General features: G+C 47.7%; 2 protein-coding genes across 3 annotated transcripts in view; one reads left to right on the forward strand and one right to left on the reverse strand.

Annotated features, from left to right (window-relative positions):
• LOC144146786 (lysosomal alpha-glucosidase-like) overlaps positions 1-25,723 on the forward strand; it is a 152,593-nt gene that overhangs the window by 20,789 nt on the left and 106,081 nt on the right. Inside the window, exon 1 of one of the 2 annotated variants that reach the window (XM_077678718.1) lies at positions 17,375-17,706. The exons of the other annotated variant lie outside the window; for it this stretch is intronic. The gene's annotated coding sequence lies outside the window, so the exon portion shown is untranslated. Of the gene's footprint in view, positions 1-17,374; positions 17,707-25,723 lie in introns of those variants that run through there. 2 annotated transcript variants of the gene reach the window in all.
• On the reverse strand, positions 75-25,369 carry LOC144146787 (aldehyde dehydrogenase 1A1-like). The gene is made up of 12 exons (XM_077678722.1): positions 25,211-25,369; positions 21,445-21,549; positions 7,379-7,519; positions 6,769-6,895; positions 5,637-5,698; positions 4,407-4,649; positions 3,690-3,792; positions 3,411-3,601; positions 2,660-2,982; positions 1,484-1,558; positions 781-820; positions 75-214 (listed from the first exon to the last, which is right to left on the reverse strand). The coding sequence occupies exons 1-12, from the start codon at positions 25,247-25,249 to the stop codon at positions 182-184; spliced, it is 1,482 nt and encodes a 493-aa protein (XP_077534848.1). The 5' UTR covers positions 25,250-25,369; the 3' UTR covers positions 75-181.

Here is a 25,723-nt window from a genome sequence, read left to right on the forward strand (position 1 = left end):
GACCTAGCAAAGCACAAAAGGTTAATACTCGTGAAGAATACATGTGCACGTGCACACAAGGAAACAATTGCAGATGAACAATGCAGATTCTTTTTATTAAAAAGACAGGTTGCAGGTACAAAACCAACAAGGTACGTTGGAAGACAAACCACTTCAGACTTCTGACGGGCGCGGCGAACTCTTACGAGTGCTTGTTGGGGATCTGAATCGTGACCTGCAAAAAAATACAAAAAATTGATTTAATACACTGACGCGAAAGCATCACATGGAGCGAGGTAGTGTCTACTGTGGCGCTGACTAGCCCCACTATCTTAGCATCGTAGTTCGTTTATCAGACACCCACCTTAACGTACATGCACCAATTTCCTGCCTCGGTAACTCACTCTGTACATGATTCATTTAAAACTGAAATGTAACAAGCTCACAACCCACTTTATGCAAAGTGCGCTTCACAGCTGCGTGACTTCAAAAATAGAATGTGCTGTGGTCACATGCGACCTTGTGAACCAAGTCAAAACAACACCCTTTGTGGAAACGCTGATTCGCCGTTTAAAAAGAAAATATGCGTTAGAAGCAGTTTACTCTGTCTAGTGGCAAAAATGCTCGCTATTTGAGACAGCTGCACAAAGCGGGAATATTCCAAGGTTTCGCTGGTCTGTGAACACCCACAAAACACAAAGGAAGGATCGCTGAGAAAGAAGCTCAACACTAAACCTAAGTGGCGAATATTCAGTGCCTGGCACAATTGTGTAGTGACAATTAAAAGTACAAACAACTTACCGTCTTAACCTCGATGTAGTTCATGATACCGTCCTCGTTGCTGTAAGACATGGAAACAAACATAAATGAAACAGTGAACAGGTGCAAGTGAACTTCCAAAAAAAACAAACACCCACATGCAGTGTCACCGTTAAAATGGTTGCATATTGTTTGAAGGACCAGTTAAAGTTGACAGCCGACAACTCTGGCGATGAGAACGTGAACTATTCAAAGTTCTTGGGAAAGTGTTCAAACATTAGCAGCAGGTTCCTGAACTCGCTCGCCGTGCTTTTAAATCTATTAAGAGCGTGACTTCGTGATTTCTGATCCACAAGAGCGCTTCACCCAGGATTAGTAAGGCGGGGACCATTATAAGAAGCGCATGCTGCGACGTATCTATATACGAAGAGAAAAAGCGGGCCTGCTATGACAAGGACACAATAGTGGGAACGTCTTTGCACATGGTATTTATCGCTCAGCGGAGCACTCGTCCCGGTATGTCGCTTGGCCAGTATACGGTTCGCGGACCTGGGTATGAGCGCAAGAGGTCTCGTTTTCTCTTCACGGGCGTGGTGGAGGCGGCCGTCTTGCCGTACCGAGAACGATTCCCCCCCAATTTGGCAACGCACCATTTAAACATGTCTCCCAGTAGTGGGACGCTGTCTCAACCGCACTAGATTTGACGATGCGCTAACTGTGAAAGGAAGACAACGCAACAACTCACCATTCACGGTGGAGACCGGACTGTTTGTAACCACCAAATGGAGCCTGCACGTTGGCGGCAAGGTAGGTGTTCACCCTGGTGAGGAAGAAATAGACCGAACGCATGAGTCAAAGTACACAAAGAAGAATGCAGGTATGAGCAGAGATGAAATACGACCTCATAAGACGATAACCGAGAAGTATCGTGCATATAGAGGCCCGAGATGTTTAGCCCCGTCTGCAGTGCCCGTGCACTGCGCTACAAACTTTTTGTACATGTAGCACGCCACTACTACACCATTCGAGGCTCGAAGCAAAATTCATGCATTGCTGGTTAATATTGACAAGAAAAGACGGCAGAGCTTTCAAAGCATTTTGAAGTGGTGGTGATGTTGCCGAGCTTATTTTCTGCATAGATGAACGCTCTCACGTGCGAATCTTATTTGCAACTCGCAGTAAAGCTTTAGCGCAAAGCATTTGAAAAGCTGTATTCAGCAGAAGTATTACATTAAGCTCCGCCAAATAAACGCTGCAACATCTAGCGCTGCGAGGGGCTTCACTCGGTAAAACCCAACTGACCAGCGCCCACTTTTAGAAAGGGCGTATGGACCAAATGCGAGGATGGCGCAGTCGTCACAAAATGGCGAGGCCGAGAGCAGTCGAGGAAATGTGGAGATTAAAATGAAAGCACGGGAAAACTAGACCAATTAAAAGGTACATGCCAGTTCCCTTACCTGCCGGCGCACTTCTATAAAAACTTTATTTTATTGGCCCCATTATACACACTGCCGCTTCGCGAAACTCGAGGAAAGGAAGTAGTGGCGCTGCAGCTCTTTTAACCCCTAGACAGTGCGGGAGTGCCAGTAGTTTAAGTAGAGAGCCGGCTTCGTAGCTAGATGTGTAGGTCGCGGCTATATTTAAGAGATTTAGTGTTTTGGACTACTACTGTAATCGCGCGACTTCCAGGACGTCAATGTTTGGGGTAAAAAAGTTTTGAAAAACGGGCGTGCATGTTAGTGCATTGTTATCGAGAAAATGACAATAGGAGTGGCATGACTCGTTTCAATATGCGTAAGCTTTTTTCAGAAGCTGTGCAACAGCCCTGCTTGCGAGAGTATCGAGGCGCTGCCGGGCAAAAAAATTGTGCCTCTATTCGAAAAGGTGACCTTGAAGCAAGTGCACTGCAAGCAGCCCTCACCATACGGTGCCGGCCTGGACTCCATCGGCAAACGTGATGGCCGTGTTCAGGTCCTTGGTGATGACACCCGCGGCAAGGCCATACGAGGTGTTGTTGGCCCGACGCAAGACCTCGTCCATGGTCTTGAACTTGAGAATCTGCTGTACGGGGCCAAAGATCTCTTCCTTTGCGATCCTCATATCGTCCGTGACGTTGGTGAACACGGTGGGCTCGACGAAGTAGCCCTCCTTGCCAATCCGGTTACCACCGATCTCCACCTTGGCGCCTTCCTTTTTGCCAGACTCGATCAGGCCAAGAATCTTCTGGAACTGCTCGTCGTCGATCTGTGGGAAGGAGCAGAGAAGAGTGAAAACTTTAAAACAAGCTCATTTCGGGTGGACACTTCGTAAAACGTTGCTTTAGCATTGGCTTTCACGGATACAGCACGCCCGATGGTTGACCAAAGTACACGGCATTGCCAATGGGTGCAGGATTTTTGACAAGTGAAAGCCAGTGGTAAGGACGCCGCACATACAGAAAAAGGTGCTAGAGAGAAAAGAAAATAAAGAGTTGTAAATACTGTGGCCATCTAGGTGTATCATGCGCAGCGTACTTTACCACTGGTCTTCCCTTTCAAAGGAAAGGGATCGAATGCTACTGAGCGATGCAGCTTAATCGAATTTTTTGTTCGGTGCGCTCACTGGTTCTGTTGGTGAGCCAAAACCACGCTTCTACTTTCAGTGTGCAGTGTTGAGTTATACGGTCTGCTGACCTGCGGCCCCTGTTCCGTGTTGTCGTCAAAGGGGTTGCCGACTTGGGTCCTGAGCTCCGCTGCCAGCTGCTTGGCCTTTGCAACAAACTTGTCGTAGATGTCTTCGTGCACGAACAGCCGGCTAGCAGCCACGCAGCACTGGCCCATGTTGAAGAACAGGCCGAGGTGAGCGATTCTGGCGGCCTCGTCCACTGAGGAAATGGCAGAGTGTCCGTGAGTCGGGCTAAAATGGCATAAAATAGCTGGTGTGTTGTATGGTTGCAAAAAAGCAAAACTCACGGTCAGCATCCGGGAAGATGACGAGGGGGCTCTTGCCACCGAGCTCCAGGTTGACCCTCTTGGTGTTGGACCGGCCAGCTGCCTCCTGGATCAGCTTGCCTACCTGTAAGAAGTAATGGAAGGAAAATGAAACAGGTAAGTATCTGTCGGAGTCCACGGGAAATACTAATACAGAAAAAAAGGCATCACAAGCCCGAGCCATTATGAACCATTGAACCATTATTTGGCCAAAGAGTGATTAGGAGCCCGCAGCCCTTCAATTAGCCACATGGATGGAGGAGTACGCGTACACCTATATATCCTCAGAGCACATGTTTTGTCGGGGTGCAAATGTACATTGCGCCGGCCTCGCATATTGCTATCCCACAGGGTTACAAATCCCTGAAGAATGGACTTTCGAACACTACCGGAGACAAAACTACATATGCATAAACGTTATTCATTTCTGCAACGAGCAATGAATGGCTTACAGGAAAACTTCGAACAAAAAGCTATGGATGTGCGACATGACGTTCACGCGGCAAATTCAATCCAAACAGTGAAATTCAAATTGAACCACATGGAACGTGCTTAACTACTATGTTACATTGAGAGGAATTGGCGTGCCCGTCCTTACCCCATTAACTGACTAGAAAGATCTTGCGCATTAAAGCACCGCGGGAGCGTAGCCTTAACGGGTACAGAACATTGCTACTGCCAGGGTGGACATGCACTCACATCTGTGGATCCCGTGAAGGAGACCTTGTTGATCTCTGGGTGCTCGGCGATGGCGGCGCCAGCGGTGGGTCCGTATCCCGGGACGACGTTCACGACTCCAGGGGGCAGACCGACCTCTTTGCAGAGATTGGCCACGTACAGTGCCGTGAGCGGGGTCTGCTCGGCTGGCTTCACCACGCACACGCAGCCGGCGGCCAGCGCCGGAGCGATCTTCATGATGATGAGCACCACGGGGAAGTTCCACTGCAGGCAGAGAGAAGAACATTGTAAGACCAACCAGGGGCGCCGCGCACAGTGAAAACGATAATCGCAGGGCAAGGCGAAATTGTCGCCCTTCTCACTAGACGCGGCGCTAAATACTAGTGATATTAGTACCACGACTGCTTTCCATAACGAACGTTGCTTTTGGTACAGACATGGCGTAATACGATGCAGTGTCGAAGCGCAGTAATTCCAGGTCCAGGTGATTTACAGTCAGGCTCGACCGGAAGCAGGCCTTCGAATTCATCTGCATTTCCCCATGGAATATATACTCTTTCGGTCTTGGCAACTATTTATCAGTGGTTATAAGCGCCGATTTAGTTTGCGTACTCGACGCGATGACGGAACTGCGCATACAAGCCAGTTCGAGCATGACGAGAAGTTATCGGTGCTTGGAAGATGAAAACGACATTAATGTCCCCTTGTAAATTTTCATCGCCTCTCATTGCGCCTGGGAATGAAAGAGTTTGTTTAGAGCCTTCGTTTGAAACCGATGGCTGAATTGCATTTTGAATACGAAGTCTAATACTGCAGAACGGCCAGTAACAAAAATATTTGACCGGCCTATTCAGAAAGTCAACTTGCCCCCATCCCCGTCACAATCATTTTAAAAAATTCGTATATTTCAGTTTCAACGCAGCGTTTTTGCAGCTGTAGAAGTTGAGCAAGCCTTCGTCACCTACAGGTAAACGCCATAAAACCACAGCGTTGTGGTACCCCGGACGCCCGCGAACCTCTATAAGGCAGTTCTGGTACGAAATTTCCTTATGTTTTGCAAAGATATTTTCAACCCCCTCGCATCTGTAGACATGTAAAAGTCGGGGGGGGGGGTGGGGGGGGGGGTATTTGAAGAGTTAGGTAAAGTAGACTTAAGCACGGTGCTTTAATAGTTATAGCGGCGAGAAGCAGAATGCAAGCTTTCCTGTCGAAGGCAGATGACTGGGCGCGGGGAGAACAAAACCAACTTACGGGAAGGATTTGACCGCAGACACCCACGGGCTCCAAGCGTGTGTAAGTGAAGTAGCTGCCATCTGAAGAGAGGAACGTCAGGTCACAACGTGTACGGCAATAGTTTCCAATGTAAAGCAGAATGTTACTATTACAAGAAAGACAAATTGACGCCAGCCTACAAAACCAGCACGGAGACGCGCACAGAGAAATGCGAACCTACTACGTGACCAAAGTTATTGTCTGCCACCAGCAGTAACCGCTGCGTATACTTTTCGTACACCACCCGAAAACGGTGTAAATAGACGTTACTACTTAGGGCGACCTCAAGGGCCTGGTGCCAGCCACTATACAACAACGGTTTGAAGACCCAAGGTATTAGAGTGACCAGCCGGTAACGCGCACTTTTAATGGCCATGTGGTAAACACCACATGGTCATTCCCCACGGTACGAATTATGGCAGCAGTTAATAGGTTGCGGTCATTGGTTGCGGTCATTGGGTTGCGGTCATTGGGTTGCGGTCATTGCGAGCCGTTTCAGCACATTAAGAGGGAATTAGGGCACCATCTAAAAAAACACTGTCTCTCCATCTATATCTGTTTTGGCAATGCTAGTTGATTCGTTGTAGGGTTTAACGCAGCGACGCTACACAGGCGATGAGGCGCACCGTAATGGAGTGCTCCGAATCAATTTTCACCACCTGGGGATTTTTAACGTGCGCCAAAATCTCAAACGCACACGTGCGTTTTTATAACTGTTCGCCTCCATTGGCAAGGCTAGTTGAGGAGGATCTTGCAGAAAAGGTGATCGGCCTTACTACCTCTCCCAGTCCCCCCGCCCAACCACCCAAGGGATCCACCAACGCGAGGGGGACCAGGATTCCAGCTTAGCTCTGATGTTCAAGCAAAATTGTGCAATTGGGTTTTCCTCGCACTTGGGAATGGTGCATCACTGCACGTACTATGCACCTATTCCACGAGGGACAAACGAATGCAGCTTGTCCCGAGTTTTGCACCGTGATACGTCGGCGCAGTCACCATTTCGCTGAACACGAAATTCGGACGGGTGGCTTTCCAGGAGGCAGCTTGATAAAAAGAGCTCGACAAAGTCCGCGAGGCATGCCTGTAGGGGATTACAACCATGACATCTTACCGGCGGGGATGGTCTTGCCGTGGATCTTGTCGGCGTACCCGGCGTAGTAGCGCAGGTGCTTCAGGCAGGTGTCGATGTCAGCCTGGGCGTGCTTGTAGGGCTTGCCGTTGTTCAGCGTCTCTAGGCTCTACACAAGCAAGAAAATGTAGCTAAGTTTTATGTTTCCATCGATAGTAGCCTACCCAGCAGAATGTAGTCGACCACATTGCAACCATCAGTGGACTCGGAAATAGAAAAAATTGCAGGCAATTTAATTTTAGTTTCAGCGGAGATATTTTTGAACGAGGGGTTTGACAGGTTTCGTCCTCTGTCACTAACACCAAAAAAGTGGTTTATAACATGCAATGATTAGCGGGGTCATAGCAGGTTAACAAGTGTACAGGAATTGCGGTTATTTACAAATGTGTAAGCATTCCTTCGCTGGTTAACTTCACTCCTGGAGTTTTCTTTACCCAATTATCTGCATTTACACTATTATAACGAAACCATATGTTAACGTTGCCAATTGCGCATCTTTGTGCAAAGTCAAGGCGTTGCACGGTTAGGGCTGCGAGGTATGCGACAATAATGAATGGACAGTGACACCCCTATCGTTGCGTTTAGTACTTACGGCGATGTAGTCGCGGTCGCGTTCCAGGAGGTCGGCGAGCTTGAGCAGGTAGAGCGCCCTCTCGGAGGCGTCGATGGTGCGCCACTTGGACTTGAGGTCGAAGGCAGCTTTCGCCGCCGCCACGGCACGGTCCACATCAGCCTACGCAATGAGATGCGAGTAAGTGTCGCGCCTTGGGGGGCGCATGGACAAAAGCATTAGCTGCATTCATTAACCCAACTGTAGCGCCTGCTGCAAATACAATATCATAAGCAAAGGTTCATCAGGCGGCACGTCGCAGCAGTAGTTTAAAAAACCCAAACGTGTCCTGCGTGTATGGAAGCACCGCAAGCACTTTCTGTAAGCAGGCAGCGCTCTTGCGCTTCATGGAACCGCTCAAACAACGAGAAAGGCTTTTGATAACTTAAAGGGGTCCTGAAATGCCTTCCGCCGATGCATGGATGTACATGTAACCAAATAAAGCAATGTATTAGCAATCTCCTCCTGCAAGAATTTTGTTAAAGCGATGAGTATTAGCTGAGAAATCGTAAATCAAAAACCGCGAATTATCGTCGCGCCGTATTTCCTCCTCCTTTCAACTGTTTCTTCGCTGTTGGCCTCCCCTCCCATGATGCTCCGCTCCTCAGCGGTGACGTACTTCCGCTATTGCGCTCCCACAGACTGCCGTCTGCTACGGGCCAGCTCTTTCGGCTTTTTCATCTCTGTAGACACCATGGAGACAGGCTGCAATAGCGAACGAATGACCTGGCCGCATGTGTGCGGCCTGGCCTTGCCCTTTCGCGGTGTACGTAGCTGCAGGGCTGCAGTTGGTATCGGCGGCGAACTCGCAGCCGCGTGGGGAGAATCGTGCGCTCGTTCCCTTTGGTGCACCGCGCACTGTTTATCCAAAAAGCGCGGTCTCAGATGTGGCCCCGCTGGTGCCGGGTGTTATTTTGCGGTGGTTGTAATTCCTACTACCGGCGGCATGTGAAAAAAGACATTTTCAACCGACACAGAACCCGTGCACAAAACGCGCCGGATCGGATCGCTTTATCAGCGGCGATGAACGTGAAGGCGAAGAGCAAACCAACGCTGAACTCGATCAGCGAGAACCCGTGTTCTGACAAGCTGCACCCATGTGTTGCATTCAACACTGACGGGAAAGCGTTTGTTTGCACTTGTTTGGATAGTCGTAAAATGTCCAAACACTCCGGCACTCCGCTAGCAGATCAGCCGGCGAGACATTTCGGAAAACATTTGACAGATGGCGCCGTATGCATTAGTGTGTCGCTACGCGAAACTGATGAGACGCTCTACTAAAACTCCCATCGCGGTGTCACGTAGCGGGACGCAAACATTTAGCGTTTAGCGTATGCAAAGGCCACAAACGCTGTACTAAAACTCTATTAGCAGCAAAATAGCGTGCGTATGTGAAACCGCTTGCGTTTACAAAGCTGCACGCCGAGCGCGTACGTTTCAAACCTAGTGACATCGTTTAAATACACTGGCAAGCACACTGTAACGTAGTCAGATATCAACCGTATGCTCAGGCGACAAGCAAGAGCTTGTTTTATGTGGGGCGGAGATTGCGCATAAAGGCCCGTTCGCACTTGCGACGAAAGCGAGTGAGAGCGGCAGGAATTCCGTCGCTTTGTCGCGCGACGATCGTTTTTGTCGAATGGTCGGGACAAATTTTGGTTGCGCGACAGAATTCCCGTCGCTTTCGCTCGCTTTCGTCGCAAGCGGGAATGGAAAGTTCTGCCGCTGCCGTCTGCTACGCAGCTCGGAGGTAACCGCGCGATCTGCTCGGGCCGGATGAACGCGCACACTCCCGCACGGCAGCGCCCCAAGCGGCAGACGGCCGCGTACATCGCTCCCGGCGCCCGCCTGGAGCCCGCCCTCGGCACACTAGCCAGTATATTTCAGGCACTATAATGGAGGAAAGATTTTTTGCTTCCGATGAACCTAGTTCTTTGCCCCTGTGTTTTTAAATACGTGAAGTGGTTAGCACGTCGTCCTCACGCAGCTCTGTATCGTCGTAGCATCGCTGATTGTCCGAACGAAGCTTGCAGCTAAGCCAATGCAGCGACCGAAGCTGTGTGTGTGTGTGTGTGCATCGCCTCCTGTGTGTTGTGGACGCGTTCGTTTCGCGATGAAATGCGACATTGTACTTCTGCGGGTGGATAGTGCTTCCCATGGTCTGGATTATCTTTCTCGAACGACGTACCACTCAACCTCGCATGGGGTATGTGCAGTGTGCCTGGCTAAAAGCCTTCTCGCTTGCGCGCCAGAGTTGTGACTTGCTGCTCGTCCCCGCAAACCGGGTGTGAGGTGAGTGCCGTATTTACGACGGGCAGGAGGAGGCAACTCATCGTCTGTCAATCGCGGTTCAGACTTGCAACGCATGTTGTGACGTTGCGTTCGTTCGAAACGCATCTCTGGATTGTTTTGAAGTTGAATAAAATGTACGCGTCAAACCCGGGCATTCGGCTCAGGGCGTTCTCTGCGATTGCACCAAAGAAGTGCCACGGGACTTTCTTTATGGTACGTACTCACGTAAGATAAAATCCACGTCGTGTTATGGCCGTGTTGCATTCAATACAAACGGTTAAGCGTTTGTTTACACTTGTTACGTTTGTCGTAAAATGTCAAAGCACTCCGGCACTCCGCTGGCAGATCAGCCGGCGAGCCGACGCTGAGCAGACGACTCATCTCTTTGCCGGAAGTGCGTGAAAAAGCCGCCCAATAGCAGGATGTCTAGCTCATGACGAACATCTGGGAATCGATGATGTAGACATGTGAAGATGGCGGCGTCCAAAAACACGAAGGAAAGGGTGAGAAAAAAGCGACAAACTTTGCAACAAAAGTGTGAGCTTTCCGCTGCGCGTAAAAGAGTAATACTTGGCACAGGTGACGTTGGCGACCCAATCTAGCGATTGCGCTAGTTCATTTAGTGTGCTCAAAATGCCTTTCAGGGCCCCTTTAAGATATTGCATGGAAGATAAATATAACGTTGCTGTTTTAAGAGCCTGAACCGACAGCATCTATAAGCAGTGATAAAAACTGAATTGATCTGATTCCATGTTCAAGAACAGTTTATAGGGCAAATGTAATTTATTCAGCCTCGAAATTCCTAAAACCATTGGCCATAAGAGTTTTAGCTAAAGGGAATATATTTTTCCCCGAGTTGGTTCATGGCCTAAGTACCAACCACTTCGTATAGAAGAGAAATTAAAGCCCCATTCATCTAACAAAAAAAGATCAATGAAGCACGAAGACGTCTCTCATGGAAGCTGACTCAACGTCAAAGCCCAAAATCCAAACTGGTTCGACCATATCGGAACGAAATCGGATTGACATCGGCTTCATAACGCGAGGTTCCCAGGTTCGACTCCGACCGCGGGGAGCGCTATTTATTTCCTTGAGGTGCTTCATGTGTCTTCGCTTACCATCAGCATCGCTTTGTAAAACCTGTGTAGAGCTGGCTTTCCTGCAGTGCGTTTTTCTGCGACATCTAACGTCATCAGTGACGCACATAAAGCTGCGCCTTAGAAACTGCATGGCAGATACATGCAGCACAGCAGAGCTGCGCCTGCGCACACACCATCTGAGGTAACTCATCCACTCATGGCCCAACAGCCTAAACTCACTCTCGGGGGACCACCGATGTTGCACTGAACATTGGTTCCCCTGTTAACAAAAACCGCCTCCGATAGCTCACGTTCCACCGTTTACCTGTGGCGCTCTAGCTATTTTAAACGCTTTAATTTTTAGGCGTTCTTGTTTGATTTCTAAGCGGTGCCACGCAACATCGTCCACAACTGATGGCAGTTTGGGTTTAGAGAACGCTTCCAGCTTTGTACAGCCAAGAATAGACATCCCTTGCGGCTTCGGCAACAGGAGTAGGTCGACCTTGACGTGACGAGACGTCGAGAATGCGCTCTCGTAAAAGCAGCTCGAGATGGCGGACAGCAAGGCCACAGCTCTTCGCCGACGGAAGGCGTCAATAGGGGAGGCGACGGAGAGAGGAAGTCGATATCAGATACCGTGAAGAGCTGAACTGAGCCCGTCGGCGACGGCAACTGAGTGTGCAACGGAGCTCAACAGCCTCCAAACGAGGCACCGACGAAGACGCAGCAACACTTCCACTGGTCCTGCGGTCGTGTGTGTGTGTGTGTGTGTGTGTGTGTAGGGGGGGGGGGGCTCTCTGCCCCGTGCGACAGCTGGGAAAGTGCAACAGCCGTACGGCCGCGATTATTCTAAATTAAACAGATAGACGACTCAGAATTGCCTATGGGTGGCAATGTCCAGAAGCGCGTAACAAAAGCGGTTTCAGAGGTAATTATACACACACACACCCATCCATGTATCTTTGATAAGAGAAATTTCACAGAGCACGTCACAGAACAGTCACAGACACGGCACAAACAACCAAGTTTAATCACGCAGTGGCAATGGGACTTGCCTTCATCAGGGTACAATTAATTAAAATTACAAATAATTAGAGAGAGAGAGAGAGAGAAAGAGAGAGAAAGAGAGAGGGAAAGAGAGAGGGAAAGAGAGAAAGAGAGAGAGAAAGAGAGAGAGAAAGATCTTTCTTTCTCGAACGGAACTAAAGGCTGAGCATGGCGACCGCCTCTAGAGGCGATCACTCACAACCTGCTCTTCAGAGCTAAGTGAGACCGACGAGGCGGTGATGGGAAGGGATGGGGCGGGCTATATATACCTCGATAACGTCGGTGCACTTTTGAGCCGATTTGGAAAGTGCCGTTAGCTACCTATTATCGCAGCCGTAGTACTAGCAGTAGTAGTACTAGTAGTATGGATGCACCGACGATGGGCAGAAGACTTTAACGGGCAAGAATGGTAAAGGGATCTCGGAAATTCGAAGGCAGAAATGCAGAAAATGCGATTTCCGCACTACTACTGTACTACAACCTATACACAAGATGCGAAAGGCTACAGGAATGTAGCTACTGAAAGCTTGAGGAAGCTGCAGATCACGTGAATTTAATGTGCGAAAACCGGCCAGAAGGAGTACACACACGAGAACTAGTTTGAACCCGTGACCTGTGAGGCGGCTTGTGCAGGTAAATTACATTGCGACAAACACTTGGGACATAAAGTACAAGTGCTGAGCACTGGGTAGCGAAAACTCGATTATTTGCAACTTCGCGTCGCATCGGTTTCGACAGAACAGTGCGGTATTTATTTCGAGGCAATAGCCTCTAAATGTTTTTAGCGGTCGCCATTTCAGGCACGGCCCTGGAACCACAGGTGGCCGTATGAGGCTGCGACAATCGTAGACGATGGAGAAGGTTCCGAAAGTAGTCTTAAAACTCGCGGTAATGTACAACTCACAACCTGCTCTCGGAAATATTTTGTAATCGTGCAGAATTTCATTATTCTACGAATGAGAATTACTTACGAGTGAGGTTTTCAAACAACATTTGTTGTAGTGAACGATGCCAGTCCCAAGACGTGCACCGTATGTAGCACACTGACGCACAGCGCGCTTGTGGAACTAAAGCATTTCTTCTCGTAAGAGAATCACAGGATTTAGTTAAATCGCGAATTAGCCAGCCTTCACGGCGAGGCGTAGTCGTCACGCAGCTGACGTAGCATATGCGCAGCTTTCATTGAGAAACCTGTCGTAGCTAATTTTTAATTGCTTTTTTAGCAACACTAGAAGAAAAATTGCACTGAAACCATTACGGGGAAGAGGCGCACGTGGCAGAAACAAAGCGAAATAGTCGTTTGATTATCTGCTTAATCTGTTCTTTACTGCCATTTTCTCGTGCATTGAACATCTTTTGGTGCAGGGACTATTGAAAATCCTGCGAAACTCTTCGCGTCACGAGGCGGAAAATGAGAAGTTCATAAATCGCAGCCCGCCAGCGGAGCTCAGCATTCGCAGCAGAACGCAAAACAGAGCTCTCATCGCTGTTAGCAGAGATTAGGGCGTCGTGAAGGCTGGCTCCCGGGACTGACATTGGTTGGCGTCAATAGCTAGTTTTAGTGATGCCGTACTACCGTACAAGAGGGAAGCTTTGATAACGCATGCCGTGAGGGCCAGGCACATGAAAGTCCGAAGAGGTGACCTTGTCTCACTTGGCGATAAGCTCGGTGTGCCGTTTGAGGAGCGGTACCTGAGAAACAATAGAGGAAAGCCATCTTTTTATTGATCAGATATGAACGAGGCAGACTGGGGGAGCCGACATGTCGCGTGTTCAGGTGCAGCTACACGGCTCATCGCCATTCTTTCAGTAGCGATTACGCTGTAGTTATTTAGCGGAACGCAAAAAATTTCCTCATGCCTAATACTGAGTGCGATATCTTGCTTGCTGCCCAGTTTCATGTTTAGTGCATTGCATGACCAGGGTGCATTGCATGACCAGGGCATGATCCCACTGGAATGAATTGGGATGAAATCTCGACAACGAATTACGTAATAAATATTCAGAGTCCTGGAAAACGTTTTTAGCATGGTGATGTCCTAGCCCGCTCCTTGCTCTACGCCAAATAACACTTTCCTGCGATGGTTTTACAAGGCCCCCCGAGAGGTTGGAATTCTGAGCGAAAAAGCTGGAGATATCAGCAAAACAATACAGGTTCACAGTGGTCGCGAAGCAGTGAAAATTGATTCTGGACGTTGGTGAATCCACGTTTGCTCTTACGACGCCCCCAAACGCAATTGAAGGGCGAGAAAAAGCGCTAGCAGAAGCATGAAATTGACCTGTTCGTACAAGCGATCCGGAGATTGAATCGTAATATTCCATTCGTGCGAAAGAAAAACCACCTGCCGAGTGGATGCGATAACAAACGGAACGGCTTGCTACAGCCGGATTAAAAGGAATGTGCAGAGAGCTCAGTGTAACCTACAGAACATGCCGGCAACGCTAGTTGGGATTATTTTTCGCTCGTTCACCACTTCTATTTCGGCAGCGATGAAGGAGCCCTGAAAGAATCATCTTACTGGCGCTTTCGACGCCGTCGACTGTGACAAGGGATCCGCATGCTTGCAGGATTTCCGAGGATGCCAAGCCCGACTAGCCGGTGTAAAACGCACATACAAAGCAATAAAGTATTTAAACTATGGAATAGGATATATACTGAAGACAGATTCAAACCACATTGCGCCCGAGTAATTGTAACAGAAGGCAAGAGGCTGCCAAGCTCGGCTCCGAGACTTGCTCCGCGCCGACCAAGTCTTGCTCGGAACACTTGCGCCAAAAAGGACGCACAACACATTTCTGTAGAGTATACTTTCGTTATCCCAAATGAAATGGTTCGTTATCCCAAATGAAATGAAATAGCGCCCTAGAATTCGTTAAATGGGAGCTTTTAGACCTACTTGCCATCCGTGCCCCGTCAAAAGGAATGCTAGCGACTATGACGGTCAGCCGTGCTGCAAGATACGTTTAACTGCACGTGATATTAAAAGAGGTATTTAAAAACTTCATACTAAACAAAAAAACATACTAAACTTCGATTCCGGCCACTCAAAGATCGTTAAAATGGGGATCGGTGTTTCTTGTCTGCGAGCATCCCTCACAAAATCGTGCACAGAAAAGATATCCAGTAGTTGCACAAGCCAGCTAGAAATACTAAATAGGGCTGGTTTTTCACAATCTGTCATTGGCAAGATAATCCTTACGTTAATAAAAGGTGCTAAATCAGATTGGAGGAAACGAGAAAAAGAAAATAAGGGTGAAAATCCTGTCGTCATTCCGTATATGCACAAGACGTCGCACGGGTTACAACATGTTGCTACCCGGTATGACGTCGACATAGTTTTCTCGGCCCTAAACAAATTGCCCAAGTTATGCGGCCAAATAGACAGAATGTTATCACCCAGTGAGAAGCCGCTCAGAAAAAAAGCATCCCAAGTAAATCATACTTCCCCCTTTGTGCGTTGTACAACGTGTGTGGTTTATTTGATACCGATGACGTGTGGCCACACTTATGGAGGACAAACTGGGCGATGTTTAAACATACGTCAGCAAGAACACAACAACGGTGAAAAATCAAGCAGGGCTCCCAGCTATGGGAACACTGCACCACGCATGGGTGTTCGCCCATATTCTGCGATACCAGAGTTTTGTCGCGGCAACGAGATAAAACCACTCGAGGGCTGATAGAAGAATTTCACATTAAAATGTCAGGAGATAGATGTGTTAGTTCCCCGTCAAGTTTTATAACTGACAAAGAATATTTTTACCGGTGCAACTCATTGGTATCGTAGCCGTTTATTGATATGTTATGGTTTCGCTGTTTTAAGCCCTTACCCTTCGATTGTTGCGTGTGCACCCGTATGTATTTAACCCCCGTAAGAAGCGACTTTCATGGTTTTATCTCGGGCGAGATGAAAGCACCACGTGAGATGTTGAAACTATACTTGTGTTTCTTTTCAATAAACAAATAGTTGCGAGTTAGCGCCGTGTCGTCTATGTTTTTTTCTACTTTCGTACCTGTTTTGTCAGCGCTTCCACCTCCAAGATGAACAGGTATACCAACTAGCCCAATTGTCCGTTCTACTAAAAACTTGTCCACGGCTAAAACAATTATGTGCAACATTTCCTATTGCCCCACTGAGTTCCTGCATCGCGCTTTGAAATCGACGGATTTGTCGAGACACGTAAGCTGGTGTCACATTTAGGGAGTACATGGCACCACCTTTCAGAGTTACATTTTAGTCAAAATTAAAATTATTCCAGTCTGTTTATTTCGAAATAACTTGTGGTGACCCCAGTATAGTACACGCACTCAACAAAAATCGGTTTTCTGTTCTTTGAACACTGAAATCAATAATTAAATGACCGCTATCATACACAATACATCCGCTGAATAAACTCGGCCAAAATGAGTTTCTTCTCGCTTTAAAGTGATTACAGCTTTCCAAACCGAAATTAGCCTAGCCTTGCGCTGGGGTTGGATCCTCAAATCCAGCCCACGGACCCTGAGGTGCTGCCAGTTTGGCCGATATAATTCTTGCAGCCTGATAGTAAAATAGACTAGAACGATTGGCGGGTCCAGAGGGGGGGGAGGGGGGTTCCGGATATCCTGACCCCTCTTTACTGTTTCAATTCATACACCAAAGAAGGTGACTAGGTCGTAGAAAAAGATTAGTTGATTTTTTCTATTTCTTCTATATTTGATTTTACAAAACTCTGGTTAACAAATAGGGCTACTAAACTCCCCACATCCTCCTCATCACCAACATCATGGTCATCATGACCATCATCACTGATAGAAACAGACCCCCCCCCCCCTTTTCACAAACAACCTGCATCCGCATTCGAGTATAACTAGAGCACAGCGCACAGCACAATTTCAAAAGTCCCGCACACACTTGTTCCAGGCCCTCTTCATTTTACTGCGCATAAGGACTTGCATACAAATTTATATGCGAGTAAAACTGCCTTATTCTGCGAAGTCAATGCGGCTACAGCTCTGATAACGTCGTAATAGTTGAAAGTATAAAACGGAACGAAGGCACACGGGAGGAATAATCGAGTCATACGCAAGCTTGAAGTGAAATCAGACTACTGTCGCTTAAGAGTAGCAAACCAATCTGAATGTGCACGAGAGGAAATTCAGAAGACGTGCGAGGCGACACGAATGCTGCAAAAAAGTGGGGACAAGCGGTTGTCTTCTCAAAGATACTCGTATTGTAATGAGGCGCCCGACAGCATGCACGACCTGAATAACAAGTGGCCAATTGAGCGCACTTAACGAACTTTGAACGCGAGCCAGGGCGGGGGAAGCACATTGCATATGGCAACAACGTCGCTTCAGTTAATGTGATGATGCGAACCAACAGGCACACGCCCCTCACAGACTTTACTACAGTCTGTCCATTTTAGATCATTCGTACACGCCTGACGAAAGATTTTTGCATAATTACGTCAATGGAAACTCGAGTGGTAAAGTTAAGTGGGTGTCTAGACTAGATCTGACATAGCGCAAACTTATGATAAGAACCGGATGCTCATCCAGTGCAAAGACAGACCGCGGTGGAAGTCTCCTGCGTCGCACGTACGGATCGCGACAGCCGAGCCGACACCACAGAAGGTCCACGAAATAAGATCTGGTGCCGACGCAGCCGCACCTTAGTCGTGAGAAAGAGTCGGCACGACGCAGTGTGCGGGGAGCCGCAGGGCGTCGTGGCGGAGCAGGCGTTGCAAGTGGAACAACGAAAAGGCTCGAGTTGGACAGGGCCATGACGTCAACGCATGCTGACCCCAAGACAGCGGAAACAACTCGAGCGAGCAACTTTGAGACGGCGAAGAACTGTTGCTACAAAGAGCAGACCTGATTTCATTTCCTCGATTTCACATCTACTAGGTGTAAGTATACATCTACTAGGTGTAAGTAATCATTTCTTGCTTAAGTTTTCTCTAATTGTATATCCAGTCTGAAAGCGAGTATCACCAGAAAATCAATTCATGACTACAGGAAAGCGAACTTTTCTGCCATAAATAACGAATTATCGACATTCACTGTACTTTTTACAAGACTCATAACAGGTCAGTGGAACCTAACTGCAACATTTTCGCCAGTAAAATACACAATTTACAAGTTCATTTCAAGCCACACCACCACCTGCAATGTACATGCGCCATGGTATAACGCTCTTATTAAATGCTTATCTAATAACAGGAAACGTGTGTACCCCCGTTCTAAACTTGCCCCTAGTAAAGCACGCTGGACAGCTTACAAGTTGGCATGGGAGACCTACGGATCGGCACTCAAGGATGGAAAAAAAATTTAGTGTGCTACCTTCTTTGCTCAATACGAATACACTACAATTTGGCACGCCATTATTACCCCCCACCACCAATTCTATTACGCTTTTTGTCTCATTTAAGAACCTTATTTCTGACAACGATTGCGCCTCTTTCCTTAATGGCACCTTTATTAAATATTTTTCTGGAACTTCTGACTGAACTCCCTAACAGGCATCGTTATGATTATGTAATTATGCCTCCCGTGGTCGCTCATGTACCTGGTAGTATTAACTTAATGAAACTGCGAAATTCAATGCGAAATTTCGAAAAACTACCAATGCGTTGAGCGCAATTTTAATAAAAATAATTTCTCAACCATTATTGGACTGATCTTCGCTACCGTCTATGTGGAAGAATGGAAAGATAGTCCCAGTATATAAATCAGGCTAGAATACTAACCCAATGGATTACAGACCTATTTCCCTTACAACTATATTCTGTAAACTACTTGAACATATTTATACGAACATAGGAAATTTTCTTGAAACTAACTCTTCACATCAGCAAAACATGGTTTTCTAAAATAACATTCCTGCGGGACGCACATCGTATTATTCACACACAAACTGCCTTGCATTTTAGATCGTTCTTCGTGTGTTGATTGTAGTTTTTTTTATTTTTCGTAAGCCTCCGACAAGGAGTCTCACAAATTACTTCATTAGCTTCATCAACTAAACATTGACTCCAATTCATTGAAGTGGAGTGAATGTTTTTAACTAACAGATTACAGTTCGTTTTAGCCAATGGCCATAACTCTGAAAAAGCGTGGTAGTGCGGGCTTGTTCCTCGGACAGCGCTCTGTCCTCTCAATATCTTGTTCCGTTTAAGCGCTGTTCACTTGTGACATAACTTTCTACCCGGCCAGGTTCATTCCGGTGTTCCCCAGGGATCGCTTCTTGGTCCCCTCTTATTTTCGATCTACATTAACGACCTCCCTTCTCTTGTAAATTCTGACTTACACCTTTTTTGCCAATGACTGCATAATATTCCGTAAAGTACTCTCTAATTATAACAATAACTCTCCAATCTGACCTCAACGTTGTCGCTAACTGGTGTAACTCGTGGCGTATAGAACTAAATGTTAACAAATGCAAAACTATCCGAATATCCTGCACCAATACCACTACATTTTGCTACTGTCTAAACGACACTCCGTTAAAAGCTGTAGCGTCGTATAAGCTACATATCCACATAATTAACCTAACCTGGTCCCTTCGTATTCAAAATTCGAACCGCGCTAACCGCATGTTAGGTTACTTACGACACTTCTATAACGCACCGCTAGAGCTTAAATTACTGCTTTTCAAAACACAAATTCGAACAAAATTGGAATTATCTACGAGTGTTGTAGACCCTCACCACGCAAATCTAATTAGCGCACTTGAGCTGGTACAGCATAACTCTGTTCGTTTTATACTATCTAATTATAACGGAGGTGCACGTATAACTGCCATGGAGTCAAACATTGGGCTTCCATCCTTATCATCCCAAGATTTATCGCTAACCTTGTTCCATAAACTCTCGCCACGTTGCTCTTCGCGATGAACTGATCCCTCAGCCTCCTTACCTTTATTGCCGCATCGATCGTCGTCACAAAGTGTGTTTTAAGCCAAGCAACACGAAGGCACTTTGAGACATTTTTGCCGCTTACATATCAGAATGGAACCACCTCCCCGAAGAAATTGTTACAATTGCCGATAACCATTTGTTTCGCGCATGCGTAGCAAACGTTGTATAATTAGGAGCAACGTTATGCCTCTTATTAACAATTGCACTGAATTTTTATTTTGTAGTTTTTTGCCTTGTAACCACTCCCCTCTGTAATGCCTCAGGCCCTGAGGGTAAAATAAATAAATATAAATAAAATAGAGAAACAAATAAATGTAATTGTCAGAAGCATGAGACAAGTGGCTATGGATAAGAGGGCACCTGGTGTTACAAAGATTACCACGCACACATCCAAGACGTTCTGCATGGAGTAAAGGTTTTTTTACACACGACTAAGCGGTACGTGCACCGAGCAGAGCAGAGCTGCTGTAGCCGTTGCCATGACCAAACCAGTTTTGTCCGCATACGATGCACTCGCTGCCTGTCTATTCACTCAGACTCAGTTGGGTGCCTTTCCCGCCCTTTCGCGGCGGCGTACTGGTGTGGGAGGAGTGCTTCCTACTGCGGGGTTTAAACTCGCGCTCGTGTACGAAGTAAAAAGTTCGTGTAAAAAGTCAAGGACTGCGACGATTTTAAAAACCTAGCCGCCAACTGCAGCCTGTTAGCCGGAATCTACCGTATCGCACTTTCTGGCTCAATGCCGTCACGCACGTGCTGGTATTTGTAGCAAGCAAAGGGTGAAAACGATCGCAACGGAGTGTTCGTCGCGAGCAGTTCATGAATTACGTGCATGCACGAATGTATGGAACGGCAATGCAAGGCCAGAAATATGAGCAAGAAATAACCCCGTTTTGCGAGAAGTGCCATTGCACATTTGCTGCAAAACCTTGGCAGGAGCAACCGTGAGCAAGAGCGAGTTGAGTAATCGAATTCTAGAGCACAGTTTTCTCTACCGTAACACTCCTATAGCCGCCGGGAAGCAGGTGGTGTAGGTGCGGTACGGACAAGGCTCAGGGGCGAGGGTTCGGCTACTACGTTCCACTTCAGAGTTACGCTTTGAGCAGATCACGCTTGCAGAGTTCGCCAGCGGTGGCACTTCTGTCTGCGTTTGCGTTTATTCGTCATCGACGTCAGTGCGCACCAGAGGAGCTTTTGCACATCCTACAAATTATCTGCAGTACGGCTATGCTGGAAGAGGTCCAAACAATTTCTTTTTCACAAAGTTGTACTCTGGTCAAATATTCCCTCGTGACCGGTAGCCAACGCACGGGTATCGTGTTTAAGTTTCCAGAATGTAGCACAGCAGTTTTATTGAAAATCAAGACAACGGTCGCGTTGGTTGCTGAAGGCGAGGTCCTCCCCAAGCAGAGAACTGCTTCGTTTAAAATTTTTCTCTCCATCTCCCTGTTAAGAGGCAATAAGTAAATCCAGCAGTTGGCTGTCCTATTTACCACTGATACATCTCAACAGAGATATTACACCAAGCCAGAAATTAAGAAATGTTTCAGGCCCTGGCATCCACCATGGCTACACTGTCTAGCTACTGCTTGAACAGACATGTGGACTCAAAACGGAGTCCACATAAAATCTGTTCAGCGAAAGCAGGCTCCCGTACGCCACTGCTCAAAGGAAGGAACCCGTAAGAGTTTCGACCGGCTCGCGTTACCGGGTGCACCGCGAGATCCTCACCTTGTCGCCTTCCTGGACGTCGGCAATCTTCTTGCCCGTAGAGGGGTTGTACACGGGGAAGGTCTTTCCGCTCGCGGAGTTCACCCATTCGTTGTTGATGAAGATCTGTGAAAAAAAGGTAGAGAGAATTCAGGGTCTTGACAATGGCAATGTTGTACGGGCATATGGCGGACACGAATGGTTTTTCTACCTTTGTGAAGATGGCAAGGGAAATAAGAAACGTAAGCAGTTGAGAAAACAGTTTCCCGTTGGCCATACAAGAGGCAAGAACGTGCTGAGAAAGTCGATTGATTGATTGATTGATTGATTGATTGTAGGGATTTAACGCGCCGACGCAACGCAGGCGATGAGGCGCACCGTAGTGGAGGGCTCCGGATTAATTTTGACCGTGCTGAGAAAGTCGTCGCACGAAACGAAATGTAAACAGCACGTGTAGTCTGTGGGTATGCGTTGGCAGAGACCGAAATAAGTTCATATTAAGTTTGTATGCACGGTTACTTAACGTCAGTGGTCCAGCAGTGAGGCTGTGTTATTTATGTCCAGGTGGTAAAGGGAATGGGTGTAGGTGTAGGCTATTGGTGTAGGCTATTGAATCTTTTAAACCACGAAAGCTATTGGAGTTTAGAAACTTCCACCACTTAGAAGTGGTGGAAGCATACCGAGGGATGGGATTAAAAATACTGCAGCAATTTTGCGAACAGGTATATTCCGACGGTAATTTTTGTTTTTTGAAATCTCGAGATAGTATTTCAGAGTGGCCGGGAAACAGGGTATCGCGGAGGTGGAACACTGGAATCATGGAGGCAGTTAAGGGGGGGTTTCGGTGCCAGAACACCCCAGAAAATTTTAAAGACGATAGTCTTTCTTGGCCTACTTAAACCCAGAAATTTTGCTGTCTGTAACTCGATTCAGCCATCCGGCCAAAGTAAAATATATATTGCGCAGTAGTCTTATATACTCAATGCCAAATGTAAACGTCTAAGCCCGTTTTATATGTTCATACTTACCAACTTTGTTGAACAAGAACAAGACATTACGCAAATATAAGACAGGAAATTAGTACACCAGGGATATTTACAGTGTCCCTTTATTAAAAAAATTGATGGATGCTTAGTTTTTCGAAAGCAAATGATATTCTACATCTACTGCAGAAAACCAGCGCCTGCTGTTGTCCGCGCCACCTCCTGGCGGCACATGAAAAATCACGCGGCAACAGCAACGAAAGGTTTCACTACCTAGGTTCCACGTTCTGCTTGGAACGCACGTGGATCACGGCCACGCGGTTCTATAAACCTTAAAGTCGGCCGCCTCGAATCACGCCCAGCGCTGCAATAGAGCAACCCGGCCTGTAGCAGTGGAACGCGGTAAATTCAAATAGCCTTGAGCAAATCTTTAGTGTGTTTTACCTTGGGATGAGAGCGACGGCACCGAGACAGCATGAGAGGTGAGCGGGAAAGCAAAGGGGGGCATTTCCTTGTCAAATGTCTACAAAGACTATCGTCTTTTGACGACATTTGCAACGAAAGGAGCAGATACGCGGCCAATTTTTAAGTGGTGAACCCCCTGACCCCTTCTTTTGGCCTTCTTCCGCCAATGCTTTTTACATACATTTAAATGCAAAAAGGATAAATTCAGAAAACAAAGATAAGATTTCACTTGAGTGCAGACTTTTTTTTACGGGCGGGGTAAAATCCCCCTACAAACTCCTCTGGCTACTCCACTGACTGCAATCGACACAATTTCCCGAACGACCAGGACTAAAGGAGTCTTATACACAGGGAGGCATGTAGCAAGGCAGAGACAAATACTCTATGCAGCCACGCTATCATTCTGTGCATAGAAAACCCGCCTGACGTCAGTCGGGGTGTGAGAAGGGGCGAGGGTCTACGTCTATTGCGCTTGTAACGTGGAGGAAAACGTTACTTACAATGTCAATCTCTCAAGCAAATAGATGAACGCTGCATACTCTAAAACCGCTAGGGGCTTGTAGCTACAACACATTTTGTTTAGCAGCACCCCCTACCGACTATAACTTAAATATTGCCAGGATGAGATAGCCGAGGAGAAACCCTAAGGATATACGCCTACGTACGCGCCATGTCGTTAAATTATTTCTGCGCGTAATTTGCCGGAGACATCAGGCAGCTCGGAATTGACATGTGGGACGGACGTTAATGATCTAGCGTACCGTTTATGCAACTGGCAGGAATGTAATAACGTTAGTGCAGTCTCTCCAACGCTTTTTCCAACAACACACCGCAAAAAGCTAGGCGGCAAGATTTGATTCGAAATTTTCCATTAACGCGCCAATGCCAGAACTGGGCCCGATGCAGTGAACGCGCACGGGTAACTTCTGGCCATGTTAGAATCATGAACGCCCGCCCAAATTTACGCATACATAACATTTGTAGAACCATCAGAAAGTGGTTAAACCTGCTGCCACGATGCACGGACGATTTTCTAGTACAACGACTTATGCTCATTGACAGGCGGGAATTGGGGGGGGGGGGGGGGTGCATAAACAGCTTTTTTGGCGGGAGAGTTGGCAATAACTACTGGGAGAGAAACTTCTGGAGATATTTTGATTGCACGAACACACAATGGGATCAGGCAGACGGACAGTTATTCAATGACATTTTCCTTCTACCCGCCCTCCCCCCCCCCCCCCCCCCCCCCCCACCAACCATCCGCACCGCTCTGTTTATTGAAGCAAGCTTACCGATACCGGCACGGTTGCGTACAGGACTGGACCAGTAAGCTTAGAACAGCTTAGAGCAGCAGTTTGCCGCTTTGGAGGCGCGAATACAGCTTGTTGTAGCGTTCATCAGGCGTGAATGCCCTTAGCACATTTTATTTGCAGTCGTGCGTCTACGCCCCCTCACCCCGGTTTTACAACCATGGCCTCTACAGTTGCTTTTTCTTTGGGTTCCGGAGTGATAAGATTCCACTGCCTTCCGCGCTCGAAAGGGCACAATAATACAGACATTCAAGTGCAGCTGCTGCGCCGAGTTGCAGATACGTTGTTGTCCGCCGTTAACAAAAAAAAAAAAAATACATTGAGCGGCGAAAGCGGGGAACAAAGCCTTGAGCCGCTTCGTGCAGCTGCACCGGTCATAAGCAGTTGCAGAACAGCAGCTAGCCATCTAAACCCCACCGGTCACTGGGTGCTTAAAGCGCTGTGAATTCGGGAGCGTTTCTTCTCGGAATTTTCTGTCGGTAATAAACACCCAACTTTCAGCGTCTTCATTACATACCCGCGCTCGCACACGCCTGAAAGGTTTCTTTCCCAACAGACGCGCGAACGGCACGCATTACTCCAATTAACGGAGCCAAACCGACACGGAAAAGTTTTGTTTATGAAAGACAGCTTACAGACAGACCGAAGCGCGAACGCAGATGGGATAGCAACGGGCAAAGAAATGCCAACTCTCAACACCACGAGCACACGCCGAGGACCCAGTATCGCGGAGCAAGGGGGACGAAGTAAAAAGGACGTAAACAAGCTTGGCTAGACAGCGCAGCCTCCGAGCTCGTTCGGCAAATGGCATCCCGACAGCGAAGAAATGCGGGTCGTCGACCCTCCTCCTCGCGCAAGCAACAAAACGGCATACGTGGTTGTAGCGTTGTAGTAAAATGCAGCCAAAGAACTCCGGCAACGCCCCCCTGAAGCTGCGGAAAGAAGCCGCCTCAATAGGGAGAAAGAGAGAGGGAGGGAAAGTTGGAGAGGGCCCCTGTTTTGGTTCTTTTGCCCGCGGTTTTGCTTTACCTGGGTAAACTTGATGGGTGGGTTCCTGTCGGGGGCCATGGCTACGTGGGAACGGACGGCGCTGCTTCGGTTCCGGAGGACAAGAGTCAAATGACTGCCAGACAGAACTCGAGCGCTGTTTTTATACGCGCGCAGTGTCTGGCGCGGCGCTGCCGGCGGCGCCTGTAAGATAACATGAAGCAGAGGGGAGGGATGTGGAAGCAATGAAGCCGAGGGAGATGTGTCGGTGCTGCCCTCCATCGCACAATTGAGCCTTATCGAGTGTTCTGAAAGAGCATCGGAGTCGCATATTGAATTTGTCAGTAGACGAGGCCATACTTTCGATGAAACTGTCTTCTTCGGACGATAGTTTTCCTTGGGGTTCCTAAACGCGAAAATTTTGGTCCGTCTGTCTGTGGATCGGACGCGTTCACTCGATTTGACCGCCCGGTCAAAAAAGGCGTGAAAGAATGGTTCAACACCAAGTATATATATCAAGGTGTCGAACCGAAACCGAACCGAACCGAAAACCGG

Source organism: Haemaphysalis longicornis, unplaced genomic scaffold (genome assembly GCF_048455015.1).
Source record: "Haemaphysalis longicornis isolate Haplotype H1 unplaced genomic scaffold, Haemaphysalis longicornis Haplotype H1 scaffold_7, whole genome shotgun sequence".
In the NCBI taxonomy this organism is placed as follows: domain Eukaryota; kingdom Metazoa; phylum Arthropoda; class Arachnida; order Ixodida; family Ixodidae; genus Haemaphysalis; species Haemaphysalis longicornis.